A 26,878-nucleotide genomic window follows, 5' to 3' on the forward strand; every position below is an offset into this window, starting at 1 on the left:
TAAATAAATAAAATCTTAAAAAAAAAATCCATCAGCCAGGAGGCTGCCCAAGGTATATCTGTGTCTGTGTACCAGACTCAGTTCATCTCTCTCCAAAGATTCACTTGCCCCATCTGTACCCCCAACCTGGGCCTTGGCCACCAGTTTTTTGCACAGCCCAGCTGCCATTACCATCATCTTATTTACTAACACATCTGGTTGTCTTAGCCTCCTTGGGAGGAGGGTTAGGTTTCGACAGAGCTTCCATTGTGCCCCCTGTGATGGGACTGCAGTGGGTCTAATTTGGCCAAACCAGGGGCTATGACTCCTCTCATCATTTCTAGTCTCAGATGCACTGCTGTGCTTTAGGGTGTGGGATCTGGCACCCCCTGCGGCTGCCAGCCTGGTAGGGGTAATACAACCTCCGTTTTCCCTTATAAGTGATGGTTCTTTTTTTTTTTTTTTTTAAAGATTTTATTTATTTAAGTGATGGTTCTATAAGGCCTCAATGACTAGCTGTGTTTTCCATGAAGCTCTGGTCAACTTTATAATATACAACCTTATATTTTCTTCCTTTTCTTCTCTGCCTCACTTCCCTTTACCTTTCCAACTCTTGCTGCCCTGGGATTATATTTCCCAAAGAAGTTTTACCACATAAGCTTTATCTCAAGCTCTGTTTTCTACAAAATCAGAAAACAGAGGGAATCACATCAGAGCCAAAGGCTCAAGGGAACCAAATGCTGGGTTAGGCAGCAGTGTAGGGTACCAAATATATATCGATCTCTTAAACTGTTCTATTATTTGAATACATTTGGCCTTGTCTTTGTCCAAAAAGAGCTTATATATAATATAGTCTGGTGAGGTCCTGGAAGCTGTAGGGGTGATCTCTAGAGCACCAAGGAGGAAAGAGCACATTCTGGGGAAGTTACAAGCACCATGGAAGACTCCATGGAGGATATTGGTACTAGGCCTTAATGGAAGCCTCCAATCCATACAGTGTAGGTTGACTTCATTCTTACAGTCAAAAATGTTGGTTGTGCCCTATTCCTAGGCCAGACTCAGGACATACGAAAGCCAGAGACAGGAGAGACCATCTCAGAGCCCCTCACTTGTCTAATTTAATTTATCTATTTACTTACTTGTTTATTGTCTGTTCTGCCTCTACCTTCCCCTTCCCAATATAAAGGCTCCTCAAGGACCAGGTTTTGGGTGCCTTATTCACCAATGCATCCTTACATCAAAAACAGTTGCCAACACCTAGCCGAGGCACTATAAATATATGTTGACTGACTAATCAACTGGGATTAATGTCTAGATGACATTAATGGGAGGAGGAAGACCCAATTCCAGCCCCAAGAATCAGAGAGGAAGATGTGCTTTACTGACCTTGGGTTAAGTGACATCTGTCCCTACTGATGTTTATTTCCTCATTTGTCCACAACCATTTAACAGATTCCTGCTTTATATTTGGAACTGTGCTGGGTATTACTGATACACCATGAAGAATACAGAAATAATGCTTACCTTAAATGAATTTACAGGCCTGGGGGAGAGACAACAAGGAAATAGACAATTATAAAACAATGCAATAAATTCTGTAGGTGCAGAGCAGAATCACCTAGCCCATTACATGGGATTAAGGAAGACATTCCCTAATAATATGGGTATTACCAGGCATTCCCAGCACAGGCAGGAACCATTATGTTAACGTCAGATCTCACAGAAACGGTGGACCCAGAAATGACATCATTTTCTTATGTGAAAATACACAAATGGAAGACAGAGGGCTTGGTGATCAAAGCTGGGCCCAGAAGATGGTTCCTGGCTGACTGGGAAGCTGTCAAAACCATCACTGGTTTGGCCAGGGTGGGGGCTTCCCGCCTCAGAACCTGTTACCCATGACTTCCCAACGTGCCATAAACTAGTTGAAGAAACACATTTCTGTCTTTAGCCAGACTTCTCTCCAGATGACAGAATAGACTGTCTGTGGTAGCTCCCTATCGTTGAGGCCAGAATCCTTTCAACTCTGATGTTCCCTCCGGAGCCGACCCAAACAAATCAGTTCCCTCTTAAGCAGGAAGCAGAAATCTAAGAATTTTCTTCTTAGCCTAAAATCTGCCTCCTCTCAGCTCTCTCCAGGCCCACCTCTGAGAGTGGATGGTAATAATGACTTGTTGAATGAACAAATCATGAGGAGTTATCTAAATATAACACGTCATCTTATGAGCCTATACTCACCTCATGAGTATATTGGGAGGTGGGAAAACGGAAGTGGGGGACCTGGGTCGCTCTAGGCCTTAAAAAGTTTTCGTTATTTAAAATATTTCTTTCCCAGCTCGGAAGGGAGCTCCCCCTTCACTTTCTTCTGAGTACGTGCCACCCCAAGACTACAAGTCCCATAAGGCCAGCCGCGGGGAGTCACCATCTTGACACACCTTAGCGCGCATGTCGGCGGTAGAGCGAGCATTTGGGGAGAAGAAGCCCCGCCCTCCTGAAGCCCATTGGTCGAAGGAGCAAGCGGCGGGCTCAGCGGTTGGCCACCGCGCCCGCCCGTCAGTCGCGTCGGTCGGGGTCAGAGTGCGCGGAGGTGAGTCGGTGTGTTGTGGACTCGTGGTGCTGGCTGCCGCTGTTGAGGCGGCCGGGAACGGGCGGTGGGGAGCGGGCGGAGCTGGCCTTGCCTCTGCCTGGCCGGCGCCGCAGTCGGCGCGGGCCGCGCCCGCCGCCGTAAACTGCCCTGAGCGCCTGCTGAGGCCGAGGGAGACGTCGGGGCCTGCACCTGGAGGGAGCCTGCCGCGCTGGCCCCGAGGAGGGGGCGTTGCCATGGCGACAGCCTCTCCCGCCGCTGACGGGGGGCGGGGGCGGCCCTGGGAAGGAGGGCTGGTCTCCTGGCCCCCTGCCCCTCCCCTTACTCTCCCCTGGACTTGGATGGGCCCAAGTTGGGGGCAACACCCTGGGGTGGGTGATGCGGAGAGGCCCCCCAGATTGGGCCCTCGTTAATGCATGCGGGGTGAGGGTCGCGGCGCGCAGTTTGTGCAGTCTGGGGTGCTAGCCCATGTGCTCACCCTGGATGCATGATCTACTGAGTAACGTTCTGGCCGAGAGGGAGCGGGGCAGGGCTTTGCCAGACCGACTGGGTGGGGTGATTAAGGGTACTGACTTTTTACTTGGGATTACTAGGGAAGAGGAAGAGAGGTTTGACCACAGTAGGTACAGAAACTCAGCAAAGAGGTAGTAGATAGAATAACCCCAATCCTCCCTCTCCACATACACGAGGTTAGCGCTTTACCTCTTTGTAAATCTGTAGTAGTGGTAATAGTAGTGATGGTGGAACGAGTGAGTAACGGGCCTAACCTAGCTAGCATTCTGTTTGCTTTTCCTGCAAGTGTTCCAGCAACAGGTGTTCTCTTAAAACAAAAAAGTATGAACTTGAATTGAGGCTTGACTGCGAATTCTTGCATAATGTAACTTTTCCAGGTTGACTTGGAAGATGCTGCAGGTGGCTCCTTCCTGGGGGTTTGGATTCTGCCCTTAGGGCTGGATTTTGCAAACGGATAATGCCCATCATTGTCTCTGCTCTAGGTCTCTGGCCACCTCTATGGGATTATCTCTTATCAGACATTTTATCAATCTTCGAGCTGAAGGGCAAAATACCACGAATCCCACTGGCTAAAGACTGTACACTATTTGAACCATAGTAGGTTGTGATTGGCTGAATGATTTTTGATTGTAGAGTTTCTACCAGAAATTGGCTTCATCAAATTGTGCTTTATTCTGACTTTATCATACATGGCATGCCTTGTTTTAGTGGGTTCGTTCCTGGAGCTTAAGTATATTATACCTGAATCCCCTACCATTTAAAAGCCAATTTATAAACAGGGACTTGGAGTGTGACTCCACTAATGTGTGTATCTGTGATCTTGGTTAGAAACCCACTTGGCTGCCTTTCCTCAGAGAGGTGGGGTGTGGGGGAAGGGAGCTGCCGGGAAGTGATTGATAAGGTTTCCTTTATGGATTCTGTGGTGCTTCACTGGAGCTCAGAGCACTTTGGCAACTTAAGCACTCCAAATTAAAAGCTCATTAACAATTCCTGCCCAAAGATCCTGTAAATAATCGGCTAGCTAGGTCCTAGAGCTTGGCTGAGAGCTCTCCTTCCAACTTGAAATTTCCAAAGTGCCTTTATTCCCTTTCATTTTGAAAAGTGTTTTCTTTGTGGTGGGGTAAGTCTGTAAGTGGTCTTTCCCAGGGGATCTGAGTAGCATAAAATCTTAAATGAGTAGAGTGGCAGACAGAAATAGATTGGTTCCAAACTGAAGTGTTTTCTCTGCGCCAGGGGCATTGCTAGCTTACAAGAGCACCTCTGCAACTTCTAGTCTTTTAGAAAATCCGAATTAGGTGATAAATGTGATAGGTGTCCATTAATGTTTTGACTTAGAGTTTGGTTACACTTTGACTTTCTTAGGACTTGAGGTAGACCTGGAAGTATATTGTAAGCGTGTAATGGTTTGTTTGGCCATTTTCAATGTGGCCTCTGGGTTTGTGGCAGACAGCCTCTCCTCCAGTCCTGGTCTCAGTTCCTGAGTTCTGAATATTGTCAGCTTTACCAGTGTCTCCTCCTTGACTAGACTAGGATTCCGGTGTGATCCCGAGAGACATCATTTCACGGCTATCTTTCTTAGGCCAAGCTCAGCTATTATAAATGTTTAGTGTTTCTAGGAGATAACCTCCTTAGGAAGAAAAGTGTGCTATTAGGGAACATGAAATTCATCATTCCAAAAATATATAGTGCTAGTAGCTTCTGAAAGCTCTGTTCGGGTCTTGTTCTTCCTCATAGATAACTGTTACCCCAAAGTAGTTTGAGTTTAGGAGTTTGAGGTTTCGGGTGGTCCTAAAATTGTTTCATATAGCAGCCATCCCCTGGGGATTTGATCCTTTATACTGAAATAGACTTGTTGCAGAGATGTGTATTTATCCACAGCATTGGGGGTTTCCAGCTCTCACAGAACCTTCAGCATCCCCAGCTGGCAGTCTTGGCATCTTCGAAGTAAGGAGAGGTGAGAATCTTGTTGCATGGTCAAGTTTGGCTTGACTTCTTTCTTATGAGTATTTGGGTTTAGAAGATGAAGGGGTGGTGGTTGGTGCAGATTGTGTTTTTCTGTAGTTTTATCTGATTAGACACTATGTGCTCAAAGACCTGTGAAATGTACCCAAATGTCTATGAAGTGGCAAGGATTAGAAGTGGGGTAGCCATACTCTCAAGTTCCGTTATGATTTCTTTGTGGGCATTGCATGAGCACCCTACAATAGGTCCAGAAATAGTCCTTCATCCTGAGAAATATACAGCTTAAGATAACAGGAAGAACACATTGATTTGGCTTCTGATAATGCATTTGACCAAGGCCTTTGGGAACTTGGTTTGATTTGGTTTGGGAGTCACAGTTGGGTGGATGGTGAATCCCAGCCTGTCTCCATTTTGCAAGGATCAGGGCTGGCTGAAAAGGCAGACTCTGACTAATTTCCCAGATCTCAGATTCTGTTTAGTAACAAAGGGCCAGACACTTTGCTAGGACCAGAATTGTAGTGGTGAACAAGGCAACTTCTGTCTCTGATACCACAGGGTTTAAAATTCAGGAGAGAGATAGGTAGTAAAGAAGCAGTTCTGATACACTCTGGGAGTGCTCTAATAAGGTAAATTTAGGTGCTTTGGGAGTACTCAAAAGGGTCCACAACCCAGACTTGTAGGCTCCTCATCTAGAATTAAATGAAGACATGAGGGACCAAGTGTAAAGGTCAGAGTTTTGTTGAGTTTGAGAAACTGAAGTTCAGTGTGATGAAACAGCATACTCCGTGGACAGGGGTTTAGAGAATATGGTGAGAAATGAAGCAGGAGAAGTAAGTAGAGGCCAAGGCCTTATAGGCTCTTAGGATTAGGTTAGACTAGATCTTTTTTCTGTAAAGGACCAGATAGTAACTATTTAGGCTTTGTGGTCTCTGTCACAACTATTCAACTCCATTCAACTCTGCTGTTACAGCATGAAAGCAGCCATAGTATGAAAATGAATGAGTGTGGCTATGTTCTAGTAAAATTTTATAAAAACCAGTGGCAGCTGGATTTGGCCCATGGAACATAGTTTGCCAACACCTGGATCGGACTATCCTAAGAACAGTAAGAAACCATTAAAAAGTTTTAAGCTGTGGACTGATAATTATATTTGTGTTTTAGAACCTTAAGAATGAACTGAAGGGGACAATAACTGGCAGAAACCAGTTAAAGGAGCCGGTGACCATTGCATGGTAGCATTTTATATTTAACCCTTTGAGGCAGTATTTTGACACTTAAAAATTGAACATAACTGAATTTTTGCATAATGTGTATACTGGTTATCTTTATTAATTTCCTGGCTATCGACGAGAACTTAAAGCATGTCTACCAAAGAATTTGTTGGTAATACCAGCTTCTGTTTTACAGACTAGAAAAGATGTAGGAAGGGCAAGTAGGTGTGGAATGAATGAAGAGTTTTGGGGAACTCTTTTCTAATCAAAGAAGTAGGGAATAAACAGAGCGCCGGTAGGAATGTTGGTCTTCAGGCTCCTAGCTTAGTGTCAATTGCTTTAAACGTTTTGAACTATATAGAGGAGGACACATTTTCGTAAGTTTTCCAGGGAATTGTCCTCATTCTGTTACATGCCCTACTCAGTCTTAACTTCCCTTGCTTGTAGCGACCTGATGACCTTTTTTCTGTTTTGGGTATTGTCTCCTGGTTCAGGTACGCTGGTATATGCCAGGCACAGGAGCCAAAGTGTTTGTTGAGTGTCTGATGAATTGTCTTCCTCCTCCTGCAAGCCTACTTGCCTTGTTGAAGGGAAGCCTATAGGTTTCTGATAACCCACATTAAGGTGTTTGTGTAACCTTGGGCAAGTGACTTACTTCTCTGAGCTTTACTTTCCCATCTGTAAAATGCAGATAATGGGACTTAAGGCGGTGGATTAATGGATTTAATGAGATAATGTATGTAAAGCTCTTAGCACAGTGTTTTAATAACTTTAGTTACTAATAGTAATTTACACAATAATTTTTTTTTTTAAAAAGCAGCCCACAATTGGGTGAGTTGGCCTTTGCCTTCATATGTTTTGGGTCCTCACAGTTGTCATTATGGCTGTATGAGAGAAACATAACCACTGGTGGTGAGAGCTAGTAGACAGAAGGGAGTTATAACTAACGGAAAGGGCCACTCTTCATAATGGAAAATTTTCAGCCATCAGGAGTCCAGAAAATCAGAACTTTCTTCAGGGTAGACCTTAGCCCCAGTACCATCAGTGAAGTGAATTGAGTGAGCAGCTGCCTGAAAGAAATTCACCAAAGTGTGACCAGTCATTTCTCCCAGTTGGTCAGGGTCATTTATTAGTGTTGCCACCCTTGTGGCCCTACATCTTTGTAAAGTGCCTCTTGAATGTTTTTTTGTTTGTTTGTTTGTTTGTTTGTTTTTTATTACTTTTCACCATCACTCTGGGAATGAGTTAGGTAGTCAGTATTATTGTCCCTGCTTACCCCTGTGAGGAAACTGAGGCCCACAAAGGTTAAGTATGTTGCTTGAGGACACACTGTGAGGTACCATAGGAGCTAGTGCAGATTTGCCTCCAGAAGAAATTGTGTTAGTTTATTGCAGTGATTTCTCTTCCTTTGAGTGAGAGATGTGTCGTCGTTGCGGAACTGCAGACTGATGCATGCTTTGTCCAGATGTGCTAGGAGTGATGATTTGGGTCCCACTTTATTCACTTGGTCCTGTTGGGTTTTAATTGATGATTGTTTGGACCAGGGAAGCAGATTCCCTTTGGGTCATTGTTTTTAGCCCCTCCTCCTTTGGGGACATTCTTGGGGGAGCCTTGGGTTACAAGAGATTGCTTTGATATGTTCAAAATTGTGCCTTGTGCCCCACAGCTACAGGTAAAATCAAAAGACGGATAATTTATGGGAGTGTCAGAGCTGGCCGCTGGCACCTCAGGAGGCCATTAGTATGCCTGTTCAGACCCTCTGTGTCCTTGCAATTGATTCCTCTTTGCATGAGCTTGATTTGGGAAGCTGTAGATCTGTGGGTAGTGATTGGATGTGACAGTCCAAACACCGGTCCCTAAATTAATCCTTTTAATAGTATTCTAGCACCAAGGCAATGTGGTGTCTTTCTGTCTTTAACTGGGGAGGACAGAATGGGGTGGGCTAGGAAGAAAGAGGGGAAAAAAAGAAGCTTTGCTGGGTGCTTAGGATCTGCTCTGTTCTAACATGTTCTGATTCCAGAGCAGTTGACATTGGGACTTCGGGCATATTCATTCAGCAAACACTGATTCACACTAACTTTGTGCCTGGCCCTGTGCTAGGTGCTGGGAATACAGAACTGATTAAAATATGGTCCTTGCCCTTAAAGATCTATGGGAATCTCAGTGTTTTTCAGAGTTTTTAAACTCATGCATGTGCAAAAATTAATCTGATGCGTTTCTTTAATGCTACTTGAAATTTTAAAATGCATCAAAGGGTCTTTAAAAGAACAAGCCAAAGAAATTATGCTTTTTTTACACACACATACACACATACCTCTACCTGCTATCTTACAGCTTTCTCACCAAACGCTCTGAAAATTATAGTAGGAGAACTAGATTAAAATTTTAGAATATAGTGAAACAAAAAGTTATGTACAGTATAGTGAGACAAAAAGTTATGACGTAGGAATAGAGTGTGTTACTGGATCACACTTAAGTAATTAACTTTCTGATGGAGTATTGGAGAAAGCTACTAAAAGGGAGTTTGGAGTTGTATTTTGAAGAAGGAGCCTGGTGAAATTGGAAGTAACATTCCAAAGCAGGGGGAGTAGCATTTGCCAAGGCACAGATTTGTAAAAGGACGCATCACATTTGGGAAAGCATCACATTTGGGGACCTGAGCAAGAGCTAGTCGTCACCCTGCCTCCTGCCAGTTTCTCTGCTCCTCTGGAATTGTTTTGAGAAGAGGCTTTGAGTTTCTTGTGCTGCATTTGTTTTAGTCCAAGGCAACCCTTCCTTTTTCTGCTTTTTTGTACCCAGGGCTGCAATTTGTTTTTCTTGTTAAAATGTGGTGAAGGTATTATGAGAACAGATTTGGGTGATTTGGACAGACCTGATCATTGCTTATGGCTGAATTATTTCTAGTTAAAGTCACTCCTTACCTTAAAGGAAAAACTGAAGTTGATACGTGTTTTTAATCCTTTGGTGGATAGGGGACTCAATCAAGTGGGGAATGTGGGCCCTCAAACATGGGAGAGAACAGGGCCCTGAAGAGCTGAAGACCTCTGAGGCTTAGTTTTCTCGTGTGTAAAATGGAAATACTGTTCCCCCATTTTGCTTGAGAGTTAGGGGGATGAAATATATAGATCACTAATACAGTGCCTGGCTTCTGGCTCGTAATTGTGTTTCCCTCTCCTCTTTCTCATGCATTACTGACAGTAGCTCCCTTCCATTGAGTGCTTAAACTGTACAAAGTGCTTTATATACGTTGTGTGGTTGCACTGAACCCCAAAGAGATAGGTATTGTTATTATAGCTATTATTATTAAGAATATGTGGTAGAGGGGCTGGCTCAGTCGATAGAGCATGCAACTCTTGATCTTGGGGTCATGGGTTCAAGTCCCACGCTGGTGTGGAGCCTACTTAAAAAAAAAAAAAAAAGAATATGTGGCAGAGTCAGGATTTGAACCTAGATTTGTCTGATTCCAGTGTTTAAACATCTGGGCTGTGTAACTCCTTGTTTCTATACCAGTTCCATCTTGAAAGCAGGGGAATGACAGGTTCTTGGTACCTCTCTTCTGGGGTCAGGTGCTGTCTACAAGCGTGAGAGGTGCTTAAAGGAGTAAGAGTACCATACTCTGCCCTTTGGTCATTTCTGTCCTACTTACGGTGTGTTAGAAACAAACCTTTGTCCCCTCTCACATGCTGTCACAGCTGACTTGTAGGACATTGCAAAGAGATGTCTCCCAGCTTTGGCCCCTCGAAGGAGTTTGCCCAAACTACTGGTGTAGTGATTAGTTAGCAGACAGCAGGCAAATCATAGTCACTTCTTTTTAGGTGCTGCTTTGAGCTGCTGAGATGGCTAATTGAAAAGGAGAGTAAGCCTCCTGTGGCCTGTGATGTTGCCATCGGAATGTGGTGTTCCCGTAGGTCTTTAGTGACTGTAGCTCTCCTGGTAATTTAGGGTTAGCAGCTGCTTCCGATGCTGAGAATGTTCTCCCTCGCTCCACCTTGGAACAGAAGCAGCTGTAGCTACTGGCCAAGGGAGTGACAGGTTGTAGAGAGCAGGAGAGTGTTTTGCTGAGGTGACGACAGCTTTAGAGTTCCTGCTTCCATTCTACTTTGGGGCCATTAGGAAGCTGTGTAGAGAGGTTCCAGGGCATGTCATGCTTTGTTCTGCCTCAGCCTCTGGCTTTCAGCAGACTAGGCCGAACCCTCAGGCCCTCAGCCTCCATGGCGAGACTGCAGAGAAGCTTGGGAGGTGAGCGGTGAGGCCTGCTCCTTGTGTTGGGGCAGTGGTCTGAGACCCTGGTGTGGGAGTCAGGAGCACTGAGTTCTGTTGTTACTTGCGATGTGAGTCTTGGGCAGTCATTTACTCTTCCTGGGGCTCCTTTTCCCTGGCTGGCTGTACTGTGTCTCCCCTTAGGTTTTCTTTCACCTTTAACAGTCTGTGATTTTCACAGAAAGTGCTCTGGCAGCAAGGATGCATTCATTAGCTGGAAGATGATGACATTTGAAGGCATGCGGTTTATTTAGATTTTTCCCAGGCCATTTTTAGCTGCCTAATTCAGAGCCTGTGACCGAGTGGTTCCGGACACATATTACTGTGCTCCCTGCTGATGCCTCTGTGACTCAGGTACCTGAGCCCTTGTGATACTATCAGTCAGATTGGGTCAGGGACTTGCCCTGGACTGGGACCTCGGGAAGCTGTAGCTCTCAGGTGCTTTTAGTTGCCTGGACTCAGAGCCTGCCTCTAGTGCCTTAGAGTTTCTCTGGTGTGTGCTCCTGCCTCCCAGTCTAGTTTTTAATGGAATGGATTTAATCCAGGGATGGTATCAGCCTAAACCCTCCCCAGGGATTCCAAGTACAGTTGACCCTTGAACAACATGGGTTTGAACTGTGTAGATCCAACTTACTTGTCGATTTTTTTCAATAAATACAGTACAGTACTGTCAGTGTACTTTCTCTTAAGATTTTCTTGACATTTTCTTTTCTCTACCTTTATTGTAAGAATTCAGTGTATAATGCGTATGTAAGATATGTATTAATTGACTCTATGTTATTGGTAAGGCTTCCAGTCAACAGTAGTATAAGTAGTTGTTTCCGGAGAGTCAAAAGTTATTGGCGGATTCTGCTCTGTATGGGGGAGTCAGTGGCCCTAACCTCTGTGTTGTTCAAGGGTCAACTGTATGGGCCGTTGGGGAGATAGGGTGGGTGTAGACCCTATATTTCATGATGGCCCTCTCTTCTTTCCTATCCCCCACGTTCCCGTGGTCTGTGTATGTGGATGTTCAAGGATGGCCCCCTCCCTTTGCTCTCTCTTCCTCCCTCAGTAATGGAAGGCTGTAAAATGTCTATTTACCCAAGACACCAGAATGACTCCTCTGTGGTTCCACTAATCTGGTGATTTGGTGCTTCTCTGGTCTCTCAGGTAAATACAGATTGAGGCTTTTTATAAAGGCATATTATTTCCCTCATTAAATGTGTGTTTTGGCACATGCGTTATTTACCTGACCGACAGTAATGGCTGCAGAGGAGCCATTGGTGTCTGTTGTGTAAATACTGTGCACAGAGACCGTCCTCCAGGGGCTGTGGCGCAGGCCTGTTTCTCCAAATCGGGCTGGCCCCATGGCGGTCCCTATTTACCACTCCCCTGTCTCCGTTGGGGGCTGGTCCTTTCATTTTGAGGAGGGAATCATTTATTTTCCTCCTTGCCACGGGCTACTTACTACCTTTAATTGCTAGGAGAAGAAAAAGGGTGTCTGAGAATAAAGGTGTGTAAGTCTTGGTCTCTGACGAAAGATAGTATGCAGAAATACATAGAATCATAAACTGTTCCTTTTGAATTCTGCCCCTTGACTAGATACTTGAAGTCGCAATTGATGATACAAATTACAGGCTACAGTCTACAAGCTTGGGACGAAAGTATAAAGCAGCAGTAGGTAAGGGGCATCCCCAAGAGGCTAGAGGTTGCAAGGCAGGTGGGATGCCCCTGCAGGGAGTACGGGGCTGTTTCCTGAGAATGGTGGCAGGAGTGCCCAGTGAGCAGGCATTGAGTGGGGGCTCTTAGCATTGAGACTTGATGCTTTAAGGGCTGGCTTTGGCTCTTAAGGTAGACTGTGGCTGTATGCACAGCCTACCTTTCATGGGCAGTATGGAGAGATGGAGCCCTCACATACCATCTCTTCTCTCTCTCTTTCCTCCCCCCACCCCTTTTTAAAATCGCATTGCAGCATATAGATTAAAAAATTTTTTTTAAAGATTTTATTTATTTGAGAGAGAGAGAGAGAGAGAGAGCATGAGAGGGGGAAGGGCAGAAGGAGAAGCAGACCCCCTGCTGAGCAGGGACGCAGGGCGTGATCCCAGAACTCCGGGATGGTGACCTAAGCTGAAGGCAGTAGCTCAACCAACTGAGCCACCCAGGCGCCCCTAAAAAATAATTTTTAGAAAGTTTGGAATAGGCCAAATTTACATGCAAGTTGGAATTAACAGTACAAAGAATTTTTTGTGGAACAATTTGAGAGCTAATGTTAATGTCCCATCACCCTGAATACTTTGAGTGTATTTCTTACATGCAATGACATTTTCTTACCTAACCATTATACAATCAGCAAAACCAGGAAATTAATGTTGCTACCTTACCTCCTTCTAATTCTGAAATTCCATTCAAGTTTGCTAGTTGTCCAGTGATGTTTTTTGTAGCAAAATGATCTAGTTCAGAATGTGCATTGCATTTAGTTATCGAGCCCCTTTAATCTCCTTTAGATTTTGCTCAGTAAAAGTTCTTTGACATTCATGACCTTGATACTTCTGAAGATTATAGGCTTGTTATTATGTAGACTGTCCCTCAATTAGGATTTGTTGGATATTTTCTCATGATTAGAGTTAGATAATGCATCTTTAACAGAAATATCACAGAAATGATGCTTTCTTCTCATGGCCTCCTATCATGTGGTACATGATTTTGATTTTTCCCATTGTGCTCATTTTGATCACTTGATTAAGGTGATGTCTGCCAGGCTTCCCCATTGTATACTTCCTGTTACAATTACTAAGCATTCTGTGGGGAGATAGTTTGAAATACGTGAATATCCCTCACCAGACTAATTAATTAATTAGTTTATTAACTAATTAACTTATTAATTAATTAATTAGTTAATTAATTTGTGTATTTAGATTCATGGTTTCCTTTTTAATTCAATGCAGTGTAATCTGTTAATATCATCATTTATTGCCAGTGGGAGCCCCTTCAAACTGGCTTCTGCATCCTTTTGATTAATAATTCCTATCATTCTTTTAGCATTTCCTTGCTTTCTGGCCCCAAAATAAGATGTTCTAGGCTCATCTTGTACTTTCCCTGCCATAGTTGCAGAATTAGCCATTTCTCCGAAGAGCTCTGGTTCTTCCACTGAAGAATGTTATTTAGAAGGCAACGGGTGCTAGGTGTGCTTAGTGCTGCTGGAGTGTTGCTGCTCCCTGACCCTTCAGTAGAGCTAGAAAACATATGTGTGTTTGGGTGTATGTGTGTCCATACTCACAGTTATGTCTAGCTTATTTATTTATTTATTTATTTTTAAAAAGATTTTATTTATTTATTTGACAGAGAGAGACACAGTGAGAGAGGGAACATAAGCAGGGGGAGTAGGAGAGGGAGAAGCAGGCTTCTTGCTGAGCAGGGAGCCCGATGTGGGGCTTGATCCCAGGACCCTGGATCATGACCTGAGCTGAAGGCAGATGCTTAATGACTGAGCCACCAAGGTGCCCACATCTAGCTTATTTTTATATATTGTATATCAGAAACCTTGAGTTCACACTGTTTCCTCCAATTTCACTCCATGTATTTTTTTTTCCTCATTCCATATTTTAATTCCATCCTGTAACAGTGAGAAACCTGGTTCTCATTATCCTTAATATATGCCCTTTGATCAGTCCCTCTGCATGTAACCAATCTCCCATTTGTTACCATTGCTCCTTCCCCATCTTGAATGCCTCTTTTACCTTGCCTGTGACTCCCTGCATCAGGCTTGCTTCCCTCCTCCCCATACCCTCCACATCCCACATGGGCTCTGACATGCTACTTCACACCTTCTTGCCTCTATACAGATGTCTTACTTATTCTGCTTGGGCTCAGATACCCTCTATCCCGATGGCCAGACTCGTCTGCTCCTCCCATTTCAACTTGTAGATACTATGTTCCTCTGCCACCACTAATGACTCTAAAGCCATAAGATTAAATTTTTTCAGGAAGGGAAGAGGAAGAGCTGCCCTCTGTTTCTTGACTTGAGTTGAACTTGGTTTTTAGAAGTAGAGGAAGTGTGGAATCCAGTGATTACTGACATGTGGAGGATTGGCCTCCTACTATTGTCTATTCTCAAGATTTCCTGTAAGAGAAGCTTTCTGATGTGGGTGAAATCAGTTGAGAAAGCAAGGCCTGCAGGCAAGAGGACTACTGGTCATCAATGTGTCATTCATGAAAAGGGATAGTACACATATAGTATGCCATATGGGAGGCCTGGAGCATTCTGGGCATGCAGGAGATTTGGCTGTTATTCTCTGAGATTGCTTTATGCATTAATTGGATATATAGGCTCCAAGTAAGGGGGGGGGTCCAGGCTTGGCCAGGCAGTAGTAGTATAGAATAGTAGTAACAGCAATAATAGTAAGCTATATTGAGCCCCTATGTGCCTGACACTGCTCTTAATGCTTTACACGTGTCCTCTCATTTCATTCTCACTTAAGGAATAAGAACTATTCTTGTCATTTTACAGGTGAAGGATGGAAGAACAGAGCTTGGCCAAGGTGCCATGGCAAATAAGTGGCTCAGCCAGGATGCAAACCTGGAAGGCCTCCTTAATCATGATGCTTAATTGCCGGTAGTGTTTGGCAGATGGGGTCTGGTTGACTACATATACTATATACACTCACTGTGAATATTGACAAATATTAGGACTCTCAAAAGTCCTTATCCATACGGCCTGACTTCAAGGAGTTAGAGGAGCGTTCTAAGGCCCTGAGGGACTTTGGGTCCAAACTATAATGCATAATCTGAACAGAGTGGTGTCTCCCATCTCAGCAAGGCTTCCAGTACTGTTCAAGGCAGGGGGATGTGTGCGTGTGTTGGGGGGGAGGTGATGTGAAGTTATTTTGGATTCTGGTTTTCAGAGGGATGTTGGCCCCTTTGCCTTTCCAAGGGATTCCATAGTGAAATCCAAGCCAGCCTTTGTCTACCCTAAGCTAAAGAGTTGGGGCTGCATTTTTGGCAATGCCGTAAAGCCATGGTGAAAGCAAGCACTATGCTCTGTAGGATCCATGAAGAACTTCAAATACTTTTCAGTGTTCGCACCTCTGAATCCCCATGGAATCTCACTATGGAGATGGGGAAATCGAGGACCCACATGTGTCCTAGTAAATATGCAGACAAGTTATTGTAGGGCATTCAGTGAGTCAGGGAAGAGCCAGAAGGAAGAGTGATACTTGGCATTGTATACATCCATTCAGGCAGTGGTCACCTCCTTGCCTCCGAGTGTGTCCTGGACTTCACAGGCTGCTACCCCCCTCAGCCCTGCGGGAAGGAGCCAGTGCCCATCTGCAGCCTTTCAGAGGCAAGCTTTTGGCTCTATTAGAATGGGGCTTCCGAAGGCATAAACTATGGCCATTTCTGCATTGAGCAGTGAGATTTCTCTTTTGACTTTGAGGATTAAAGTTGAGGGAATTTGAATATTGGGTGTAAGATGGGTAAAAAAACACAAAATTTCTTCTTTGTTCCCTTTTTTTTTTTTCTTAAAGGAAGCCTGAGTTATTTGTCAGTAAAACTTAGGCTTTGGTTTTTAAATTTTCTTAACCCTCTAAAGAGCAGACATTCTGCAAATTTAAAGGAAAAACTTGAAAAGTGATTTGGATTTTTTTTTTTTGCACATGTTCACTCAGAAAACTTTACTAGACCTTTTTTTCTTTTTCTTTTATTTTTTTTTAAGCAATGCTCCCATTACTGCCACATCTGGGTTTTCTCTTTTTCTTCCCTATTTTAAAAAAATCCCGCAGTCATTCAGGGTCTCTAGTAGAGAGTAAGTCTAAAGGCAGCAAAAGAGAAGGCCCGAGGCTGTTGCCAGCTGTGCTCTCCAGGCGTCATTCATTCCCCCAGGGTGCCACTTACTGGTGGTATGGGGGCTGGGGAATCACCAGCACATCAGGAGCAAGCTCCCCGGCTGCGTTCCATTTCACCTTGGGAGACCGGATGGAGGGAATGTGGAGGTGTGCGATATGGACTGGAAACCCAGGGGCAAATGGCTTGTAATGAGCTGAGGAGAGAATATTTGGCATTTTCCACTGTTCCTTAGCTTCCAGGATGGATTGTGTGGCTTGGTCACCTCATGTTACTTTGGGAACCTTAGCTTTACATTAACTGTTGCCACCTGAGAAATGACCACAGAATTTTTCTCTCTCTCTTTTAAACTTTAGAGCTCCGTTTAAAGATGAAGGCCAGCGTGGCAGATTGTTCTGAGGATGGTCTTGGAGACTCAGAGCTGTCATAATTCTGCGGGGGCCAGTATTAGGGTCTTGAACTGCAGTAACGAATACTGTGGATTTCGAAAAGGGGTCCAGAAACACTGGGGAGTGGTTCATGTTGTGGGACTATTCCTGAAGACCAGATGGAACAGGGCCACCGTGGGAGGGGAGTAACTCAGGCTCTTTGTTCTTTTTTTTTTTTTTTCTTTTTCTTTTTCTTTCTTTCTTTTTTTTTTTTTTTTTAAACTTTCCTCCCCTAAGTTTTAGATGCTTCTGGATGTTCAATGCTAGCACCTTTACAGACTGGAGCAGCTCGATTTTCTTCATATTTACTTTCAAGAGCAAGAAAAGTGCTGGGCTCCCACTTATTTTCTCCCTGTGGTGTCCCGGAGTTCTGTTCCATATCCACCAGAAAACTGGCGGCCCACGGCTTTGGCGCATCCATGGCGGCAATGGTGCCCTTCCCTCCCCAGAGGTATCACTACTTTTTAGTGCTGGACTTTGAGGCCACGTGCGACAAGCCACAGATTCATCCTCAGGTAACTGTTGCATCATTGCTTCAGAAAAGGGGGGGGGCGGGCAAGGAGGGAGGGAGGTTAGTCTTGCTTTCTGGGTTCCAGAGGAACTTTCTCATGTCTTCCTGGTTTCTTACTCATCGGGAATTCCTGCCTAGGAAGCCGGACTTGGTTCAGGCATGCTTTAGGGTAAGGTAGACCTGACAAGTCTCTGGAGAGAATTGGGCATATTGTTTCTCTCTGGTCTCGGCCTTTGGAAATCAAAATATTTCCTAATGTCCCATCCTTCCTCTCTCCTTTCCCTTCCCTCCTTCCTTCTCCTGCTATTGCCGCACATTATTTTGAGGAATATTGTGGAAGTCAGCCCCAAAGATGGCACCCAGTGACCCTTGCCTCCTGAGATTCCTAACCCTTGGTAGTTTTTCTCCCACACTGAATTGGGCTAGCCTTGTATAACCAGTAGAATAGAGAGGAAAAGCCATACTGGGATTTCTGAGGCTAATTCATAAAAAGCGCTGTGGTTTGCCTTGTTCTTTTGGATCACTTGCCGCCATGCACCGAGGGCTCTCAAACGGCCTGGGGAGAGGCATGCGTCTGTAGGAACCAAGTTTCTTAGCTAAAAACCAGTATCAGTGCCATTCATGTTTCTTGGTGCTGTCTCGGAAGTGAATCTGCCAGCCCCAGTGGACATCTGACTTCAACCTCAGGAGAGACCCTGAGCCAGGCTGGTCCACTGAGCCACTCCTTCCTGGCTGGCAAAAACTGTGAGTTAAGAAGTGATTATTGATGTTTTAAGCCACTAAGTTTGGGGATGATGTGTTTTGCAGCATTCGAGAACCTGAAGAAGTACAACTGTTGGTTTGTTGGAAAGGAAAATTTCTTTGCTTGCTTTTTTTCCTGTCATCAGCTGAGTTCAGAGACCTTTTACCTTTTAAGGTAGTGCTATTAGGAGGTTTGGATTAGCAGCACAGAGGCACCTGTGCTGAGAGATACTGGCATGCTTGGTGTCTCTTTGAGGGGAACGATTGGGGGCTGATGTGGCAGTTCATTGTGCTGTGGGGGCCTTTAGTATGCCCGGCTCTAGGACTGTTACTCTTTCCTCTGGGCCTGGGTTATTAGGAGTGTAATTTTGGGATGTGTAGACATGTTAGTCTGGAGCAGCTTTCAGTGGTAGGGAGGAGGGGGAATGGGGGAGGACGGTAGCATCAGGCAGTTGGGAGACAGGGAGGAGTGGGGTCCATTCAAAAATGAACTGGGTTCATTTCTCATGGTTGTTTTTTTTTCCCCATGAAGAGGTTCTATCTTTAGAATTGTAGATTATTTTCCATAAAGCAGATGCCACCACCCTTTTACCTTCCCCCTTCTCTCTCCTTTTCCTGTTCTCCCTTCAAGTAGTGGTCTATCTTTGGGAGCATTGGAATTAGGCCTATGGAGGTTTGGGAAGACAGGAGCAAGATGAGGGGAATGTCCCGAGGGGAGGAATTTTGCATAAAAGGAATATAGCGTGGGTGCTGCCTAAGCCACACTTACTTTCTCAGCCGCTTGCTCCTGCCCATTCTCTAGAGTCTTCTCTGCCTCCCCAAACTATTGGAGATTCTTTGCTGGTTGTTTCTGGGTGGTGGGTGGGAATTTTGGTTACGTAGATTCTCCCAGCTTAGGAATCAAGGATCCAAATCAAACACACCATATTATTTCCCTTACTGATGTAGATTTCAGTTATTGAGTAAGCCCTAGTGGACATGAGTCTAAGATCCAACACATCCCGCTTGCCTATGATTCATCCCTCTTCTGAACTCTTGTAATCACTTGGCACCTCCTTTATGTCATTTTCTACATTCTACTTTCTGGCACATACTTGTATATGCTTATTTCTGAACTTTTCAGTTAGATTGTAAGCTCAGATAATTTTGTAGCTCTGTTCTCTTGTCCTACAGAGAGTCCCATCAATGTTGCTAAAGGTGAAGCTTGATTCATGTCTCAGTTTGGTCTGTCAGGATCACCTTCCATCTCTCTTTGAAGGGCATTGTTCTTTTTAGTTATTTATTGCAATGCTTAAGATATAATGCCATACAGATTTAAATCACTCGTATCACCAACTTCCCACCCAGACTTAGCCACGGAGGCCTTCCTGATCTAGGCCGAGGTAGAACTTCTTGCCGTTTACCAGGTTCTGGGCCTGATTAAAGATTATCTCCAGAATCAATGAACCCTGATGATGTGATTCCAAGGGCACTTAAAGAATTGGCTGCCCTGGTTCATTATTAGAAAGCATTAGCTGTTGCTTTAGAGAACTCAGGAAGAAGCATTTGCTGTCTTGCTTATCTTTAAAAGGGGAATACGAATGATCTTGGAAATTATAGACCCGTTAGTTTACTGTGATTCCAGAGAAGATACTTGACCTGATCGTCAGATAATCAATCAGCAAACAGCTAGAAGAGCGTAGGGTACCGAGTAATAACTTACATGGGTTTGCGAAGAAGAGCAAATCCTGTCAGATCAATCTAACTTCTTGCTGTGACACAGTGATGGATTTGAGTGGATCTGGGGTAAGTGATAAATGTAATGCATCTCTACTTCATTAAGCCTCCACAATGCTGTGATCAACAGGTGGGAAGGTGAGTTGGGGGCCAGGCAGCTCTGTTGGACTACCCATTGGATCATTCTTAGAAAAAGGATGGGTAGCTCAGGAGTGATTTGAGACTTGTTTGTGGCAACTTAAACCTTATCTCTCTTTGAAAAAAAAAAAAAAAAATCTTCTCTAAAGTTTGCAAGTAGCAGGATCCTGATAGGATCCTGAGGAATCTTGGAAGATGGTTTGGAGAATTTTTCAGTCCCACATAGGCTAGCGTCCTTCCACTGAGGTTAGTTAACATAGTCATGTTGTCATTAGAGCCTCTGGGCTGTGTAGGTCTTCCGGTCAGCAGGGGCAGTGGAGAAATTGGAAAAGCTCAGGATAAGAGGGGAAAAAAATCATTAGGGGTACAAAAATAGGACTTAGAAGAGAAGAGAAATTGAATGTGGTTTTAGTGACTGACTTCTTCACATGGGAGGTGTTCCAAGGAGTATACTAATAACTTGCTCTTCATTTTAATAAGGATAAAAAAAGAAATGAATTTAAATGGAAACAGATTGAGATTTGGGATGAGAATGAACTTTTAGAAGAGACTGGAAATGATGGGCTCCTAGCTGAATCCAGCCCTCCCTATTGCTCTCTCAGAATAGCTTAATGGTTGTTCACTCGACAGAGATGCTTTATAGGCAAGGTCTCTGTGCCTCCTGGGGACGAGCTTGGGACTGTAAATCAGCCTTCCTCCTCCCTGGCTCCCAGTTGCTTTGAATACTCAAGGCATCTACACGGTATATTTCCGGTCCTTATGAGAGTGTGCCGTTACCCCTTGGGGGTGGGGTGTAGGAGGGAGAAACAAGTTTGGGTCCAGGATCTATCTGAAGGCTTGTTACAGGGTTCATTTTTCTGATCCATCTTTGGTCTTCAGAAGTTCCTGAGTCAGCTGATTGAGACTGTTTTTAAGGAATGGCACCGTGAAAACAAACACGTATAAGCTCTGTTTTACTTGGGTGAGTAGCAGTATTGGTTATAAATGTGGTAAAATATCTGGTATTTTCCGTTTGTCATCATTTTTGCTATTTATTTTTGTACTTTGTTCAGCTGGGTGTAGCTGGAGTGGTTGGTTTACCAGTGATAGGCTTCACTTTTCTGGGTTTTGCACTCATTTTGATTTACATTTTAATTCAGATTAACATGGTAGATATTGGCAGAATACAAGACTTTCACATTTGAAAACATTTTTCCGCTTTAATGTTAATTTAGATGGTTTAAATTGCTTTAGAGACTCTAAGTTTGAGGAATAGGATTCCTTTCTTACTTTAGGAGTTGTTTCCTGATAGGGAAGTAGGTTTTTATCTGGTTTAGGAGAATCCTGACTCCTTTCTCCTGGTTAGCAGGAGTTCATGTGCTCAGTTTGGTGTAGATGTGCATCGAATAATGGTGGTTGTGACCCTGAGGCCCAGGGAGCAGTCTGAAAGCTTTGGTGGGATCTTTAATTGTCCATCTTTAACCTGGGGGCAAGTTCTCTCACCACCTCACTGTTTAGAAAGGAACAAAGCAAATATAAGTGAGGACAGTGGGGTGTAGGCCATAGCACATGAGGAGGAGGAAATCACGTCAGCTATCCGAATGGCCAGGGAGAGGGCCGCCCTGCTCTCCTGTCTGGCCACTGCCTGCCCTCCCTCCCTGAGTTCCCTCTGGGCCGTCCATGAGGCTCCTGGTATGGTCTTTTTCTCACTGCTCTGCAGCAGCCCTGTGACTGTTTTCCTTCTCATCTGTATTCAAGTGCCCATAACTTTGGAGAAAAATGACCTTTGGGGTTGAGGTTTTCTAGTGTTTGGTCTTTGTCCACAGGGGCCTGCCTTTCTTTCTTTCTTTTTCTTTTCTTTTCTTTTCTTTCTTTTTTAAAGGAAACCTTGAAGAAAACTCCATCTGCATTTTGAGTTAGAACTATGAGTAAAGGAGTTTCTCTTTTATAGAAAATTGTCCAGATGCTGGGTTATTTTGGGAGGGTAGGTGGAGGAAGGTTAATGGTGACAGGAGAAGGAATAATACAGAAGAGAGGCATTTGGAGGATTTCAGTATGACTTAGAACCGGTATATCATTATTAGTCTTCTTTGAGAAAGACATTTTGGGAAACTTTACAGGAAATTGTTAAGCTCCCTGCAAATCAAACTGTATCGATTCCCTTCTCCATTCAGGGCTAAAAAGCAGGATCCCCCAATCCTTTCCCCCCGCTCCTAACCAGTGTGCGCACACATACTATCTTCCTATGTAGTCACCTTTCCTTCTCCCTGCTCTTGGTTTCTGCACCCTCCAAGTGGATGGAAAGACAGTTCCCTAGAGAAAGAATCCACCCTTCTGCCCCATTCACTTGTCCCAGTCCCAGCTCCTTCAAGTAGAAGGGGTGCAGCCAGGCTTACTATTGGGAGGACCCAATTGTTCGGTTGTGGGCCATCTGCCTGTGGCCCCAGTCAGCCTGCGCTTTTTTCTCTACAGACAGGCGAAGGCGCTGACGCTATTCTTCTAAACTGGGAAATGAAATGCAAAACCGACGTTAATGTAACATTATGGTTGAGATTAAATGCACCAAAATCAGGAAATTCAAAGTTATGCTTCCCACAGCAACTATAATTCAGCCTCATCTGGCGTGTGTAGTATTTTGTGTTAGTGCGGATGGTGTTATATGTTAAGACATTAAAGTTAACACCATAAGCAGAGCACAAAATGCTTGAGGGGGCTGAGTTATGACGACTGTGTGAGCTGTAAGTGTTCTTGCACAGGCTCCTGACTCCTGGTATAATTTTTCCCCTGCCCATCAGACCAATTATTGCCTTTCTTTTTAGTTATATTTCTGCTTTAACACATCTCTTTTTCCAGGGTCACCGTAAATGAATTCCTCTATTGGTGGCCAGTGAAGGTGGTGGGAATGGGACAGCCCACTAGGCGCTTTTGTCCTTTTTGTTGCTGCCTCCATAAAAGTGGTGCTTCCCCCTCCACCTCCAAAAGCCCCCCTCCTTCACAGACGGCTGTTTCCTGGTGGTCCCTTACAGGGATCCCCACCCCCCACCCCCACCATCCCTTCCCTCTTACTGTCACTGTGGCTCCTCACAACTTCTCCCTGAATGGGAACAAGCATTTGCTGTGTCCGGGTCTTGGCCTTGTTGTAACTTCACGTGAAAGCCGAAGGGCCCTTCTTTATTTGGAGCAGACATAGCAATGTCAAAGTAAAATATACATCCCCAGGAGTGGAGCACCGATGCGTGGTGGTGCTGCCTTATGTGTTTGGCATAGCAGAGGCAGAGATCGAAGTGGGTTTATTTGCTCTATTCACACTGCTTCTCTATCTTCCCCAGGGTTTATACCTTTAAGCTGCTGTGGTGTGTAGTTAGGGCTGTGGAGTCGCCCTGGGGGTGGGACCAGGAACTTTCCTTGGGGAGCACTGGGTCATTGGTAACAAAATCACCACATAATTTAGTACAAAATCAGGAAACCTCCCCCTAGCCTCTTATTATCCTGGGGCCTCCCCAGGGCTGAGACAGCTGTTGGAATGCAGATTTTGTTAGACACTGGGCTAAGGTTGGTGGTGGGGAAGAGCTGTAAAGAATAGGGCCATTGATAAATGATGAATGAAATCAGGGACTGTAAACGAACAGTGACACTGAGCTGCCTTTTAAAGTTTTTGTTGGATACGACAAAACCAACCAAGTAAGCAAAGGAGTGGGGAGGACCTCATTATAACTACCTTAGAGGCAGTGAAAAGGCCTCTTTCTACGCTTTGGATAGCAATTTCAAGCTCCGTGTTAGATGCTGGGTACATAGAAACAAGAAACAGTCCCTACCCTCAAGAAGCTGGTAGTCGAGGATAGACCTGCATGTAACCACTGTTAAGCATTTGATTATATCCTGTAGATAAGTACTTGGTGCAGTGGGGGCTCAAAGGAGGGGAAAGATCAACTCTGCTCATAGTGTGGAGGAGGGGTCACATAGGCCTGATGTTAGAAAAGTTTAGGAGATCCAAGAGAGCCAAGTCAGCCTATGGCTTCTAGAATTGTTGTAGCAGGAATGAAAGAAGGTGCTCACAGAGTAAGCCAGGATGAATTGACCCGAGTCTGAAAAACTGACAGGGATTGCAGGGTTGTTTGTGGGAATGTTGAAAATGAGGAAGAGATAGAGTGAAGGCTTTGAACGTGACAAATATATTTCACTGTTTGTTTAATAGGATTATCTGTGTTGGTTATATGGTATTTCTCACATTCAACCAAGAAGGTGGTTTTTGTTTGTTTTGTTTTGTTTTTAGCAGCAGGGAGGGGCAGAAGGAGACTCCCTGCTGAGCAGGGAGCCTGATGTGGGTCTCCATCACAGGACCCTGGGACCATGACCTGAGCTGAAGGCGGACACTTAACGGACTGAGCTACCCAGGCGCCTTGCAAGCTAGAAGGTCTTAGTGGGATCTGTGAGAGTATGAAGGCTAGGAGAGGTTTGAGAGAATTTTAGCCAATAAACTGTGGGCAAAAACGTAAGGATCAACAAAAAAATATGTAAGCTGAGGCCTTGAAACATTGCCGGGGAGGGCTAATTGAATACCTGGTGCTATTTAAGGTAGCACGGGGTTGGGCTACTAGGCCTTCAGGTAAAAAGAAGGGCTAGAGGGTGACATGGCGGCTCCCTCTGACCCCTCAAAGTACTGGCAGTTGGGATCTGGATCTGCGAGACATCCCTTGGGAAGAAGCTACCTTCCATAGACCAGATCCGTCAAACAGATAAGCTGGCTGACTAACACCAAGAGATTCGATGGAAGGGTTAAGGAAGAGGCAGGCAGGCCTGGGTAACAAGAGAAAATGTGCTAGAGCAGGTGTCGAGATGGGGGTAAGTTCTCCCTCTGAGCAGGACCAACAGGTACACAGCCATAAAAAGAAAACAAGTAGTTTGGGATGGGGGTAGTGAAATGAAATCCAGAGGAGTATTTAGCTAAGTCCATAGGCTTCACTTCTTCTTGCCTCCATCCTGTCTTTTTTCTCCTCTCCGATATTGATTACATTTCTTACTTTGTAGACTGATCTCAGTTGTTTGACATGAGAAAACTGATACCAGAAGATGCTTTCTCCATTCCTTTATCTTGTTGGGGAAAAGGATCCTGCATCATTTTGATTAAGATGCCACTGGGGTGATTATTTTCTATTTTCTTAATCCTGGGTGTTCACAATACTTTAAAAAAAAACAACAAAAACCCCACAGCTATACATTTATGTGATGAGTTTTGAGCTCTAGCTGTGAAAATTGAGTCATAGCCTAAAAGCCTGAAACAAGAGTGTTCCCAGATTGACACTAGCCCCCCAGGCCGGCAGGTCTGCAGCAGAAGGGTGAGCAGGCTGGGACGGGCAGACAAGGGTTTGTGAGTGTAGAGCGCTGCCACAGGCAAAGCCCCGTTCGGTGCTGAGAGAATCCGAAAGGAGGTAAGTGGACCCTGGAGGGAGAGACAAACATCAGCAAAGCTTTTAATCTGATGTGCAGGTACCTTGGAATAGCTTGCTGTTTTGGTCCTATCCCTGTATGTAGTGGCCAGTGGATGATCTTGGTCTGTGGGCAGGAAAACACATCTGTTATGTGATCAACCCACTTCTGTTCCAGTGCTGTGGTCAGTGTCTAGTCCTAGGGAGGCCTTTCCCAGCCAAGGGTTGGCCTAAAGGCTGAATGCTGGCAGAGGCTCTTATTTGAAGATGCTGATGTTGCTGAAAGGAAGGGAGCATACGGTGAGGCTGGGGGAAAGATGGTGAGCCAGAAGAGAAAGTGTGAAGGTGTTATTGAAGGGAGTAGAAGAAACAGAAGGAGATGTTGCAAGCCAGAGTTCATGGGAATGGTGGGGAAGGTGTTCGAAGGTTTTAAATAGAAAAGGATGTGGGGAACCTGATTAGGAGGTATTATTTGAAAGAGTTGTTCGTAGGTTGGACTAAGGTAGTGATGGTGGAGTTGGAGAGAAAACGTTATGTGCTGTAGCTTTTAGATGTGCTGGGAAAGACGTGAGCTTGAGAACCATGCTTTAAAGTAGCCAGTGGCTTCTTTGGATACTGGTGGGCCCCTGAGGATCAGTGGCACTGAGATTTGGCAAGGAGTAAAAGTGGAACCTCTGGTGGTTGTAAAAGGGGTGCTCCGAACTGAAGATTCCTATCAGGGAGCACCGATAAGCTGAGTTCCTTAGTGGTGTTGTAAGTAGGATCTTTTTGATGAACCGTTTGGCCAGTAGCCCAGGGGAGGTAGGTAGTGATGATTAGGTAGATAGGATAATAACTGGAAAGAAAGCTTGGAATCTTGCTCTCCAGAAGTGTGATAGAAACTGAGAGCCATGGCTTGAGATTGTGGTGTTTTGAAAATGGAGTTCCAGGGAGTCGGAATTGTTCATGGGTTGCTTTTTTTTTCTTTCCCCAGTCTTAGCAGCATTTGAATGGAAGGCCAACTGATGGACTGAAAGGGATTGATAGTTAATTGGGGACAGAGGAGGTAGGCATTGAAGAATGGGTATGAAACATGCCATTTTGATAAGGTCTACTTTCATTGGAAGGGTAAGTGGCTAGAGAAACAAGGCCAGGGGTAGACCTTAAAAGGGAGTTCATAGTGATGGTGTAGAATGTAGCAGTTGGTTGATGTTGGTGAGGAATCCCCAGCTTGGTACCTCGGGATATTTGTAGGAATTGCTGGGATCCTGTTCCAGATCTGTGCCCACAGTTAGGTATTTCTCAAGAAGTCTTCATTGGAGAAGGATCCAGAGCTGCTTTTTGATTCATTTGGACAGAAGGAAGGTGTTTTTTTTTCCTGGAGAGGAGCATGTATTGTCATGAAAGAAGACCTCTTGTTGGCTCCCTAGCAGAGAGTTGCCAGCAGCTCAGTAAAGCTCTGGGGTGTGACTTGCCAGTTTTCCTCCCCTGGATTGTGGCAGCAAGGAGAATGAAATGTCTGATGGCTAGAGCCAGGAATGGTTGGCAGATCTAAAGGGCTTGTCCCAAGTGCTTGAAAGTGGGCCAAGTAAGGGTTTGCTCTAAGAAAGGAACTAAGACTTGTGGCACAG

At 44.7% G+C, this 26,878-nt stretch overlaps 1 protein-coding gene across 6 annotated transcripts in view; it reads left to right on the forward strand.

The window, feature by feature from the left end:
- The first annotated feature begins 2,544 nt into the window (after positions 1–2,544).
- Positions 2,545–26,878, forward strand: part of ERI3 (ERI1 exoribonuclease family member 3) — a 125,979-nt gene continuing 101,645 nt past the window's right edge. For 2 of the 6 annotated variants that reach the window (XM_046003467.1, XM_046003477.1), the window contains exons 1-3: positions 2,575–2,934; positions 4,955–5,030; positions 16,995–17,272. In XM_046003467.1, coding sequence (XP_045859423.1) covers positions 2,800–2,934; positions 4,955–5,030; positions 16,995–17,272 — 489 coding nt within the window. In that variant the 5' untranslated portion in view covers positions 2,575–2,799. The other 4 variants (XM_046003495.1, XM_046003486.1, XM_046003500.1 and 1 more) reach the window with 4 other exon arrangements.

Source organism: Meles meles, chromosome 1, assembly GCF_922984935.1.
Source record: "Meles meles chromosome 1, mMelMel3.1 paternal haplotype, whole genome shotgun sequence".
Lineage (NCBI taxonomy): Eukaryota > Metazoa > Chordata > Mammalia > Carnivora > Mustelidae > Meles > Meles meles.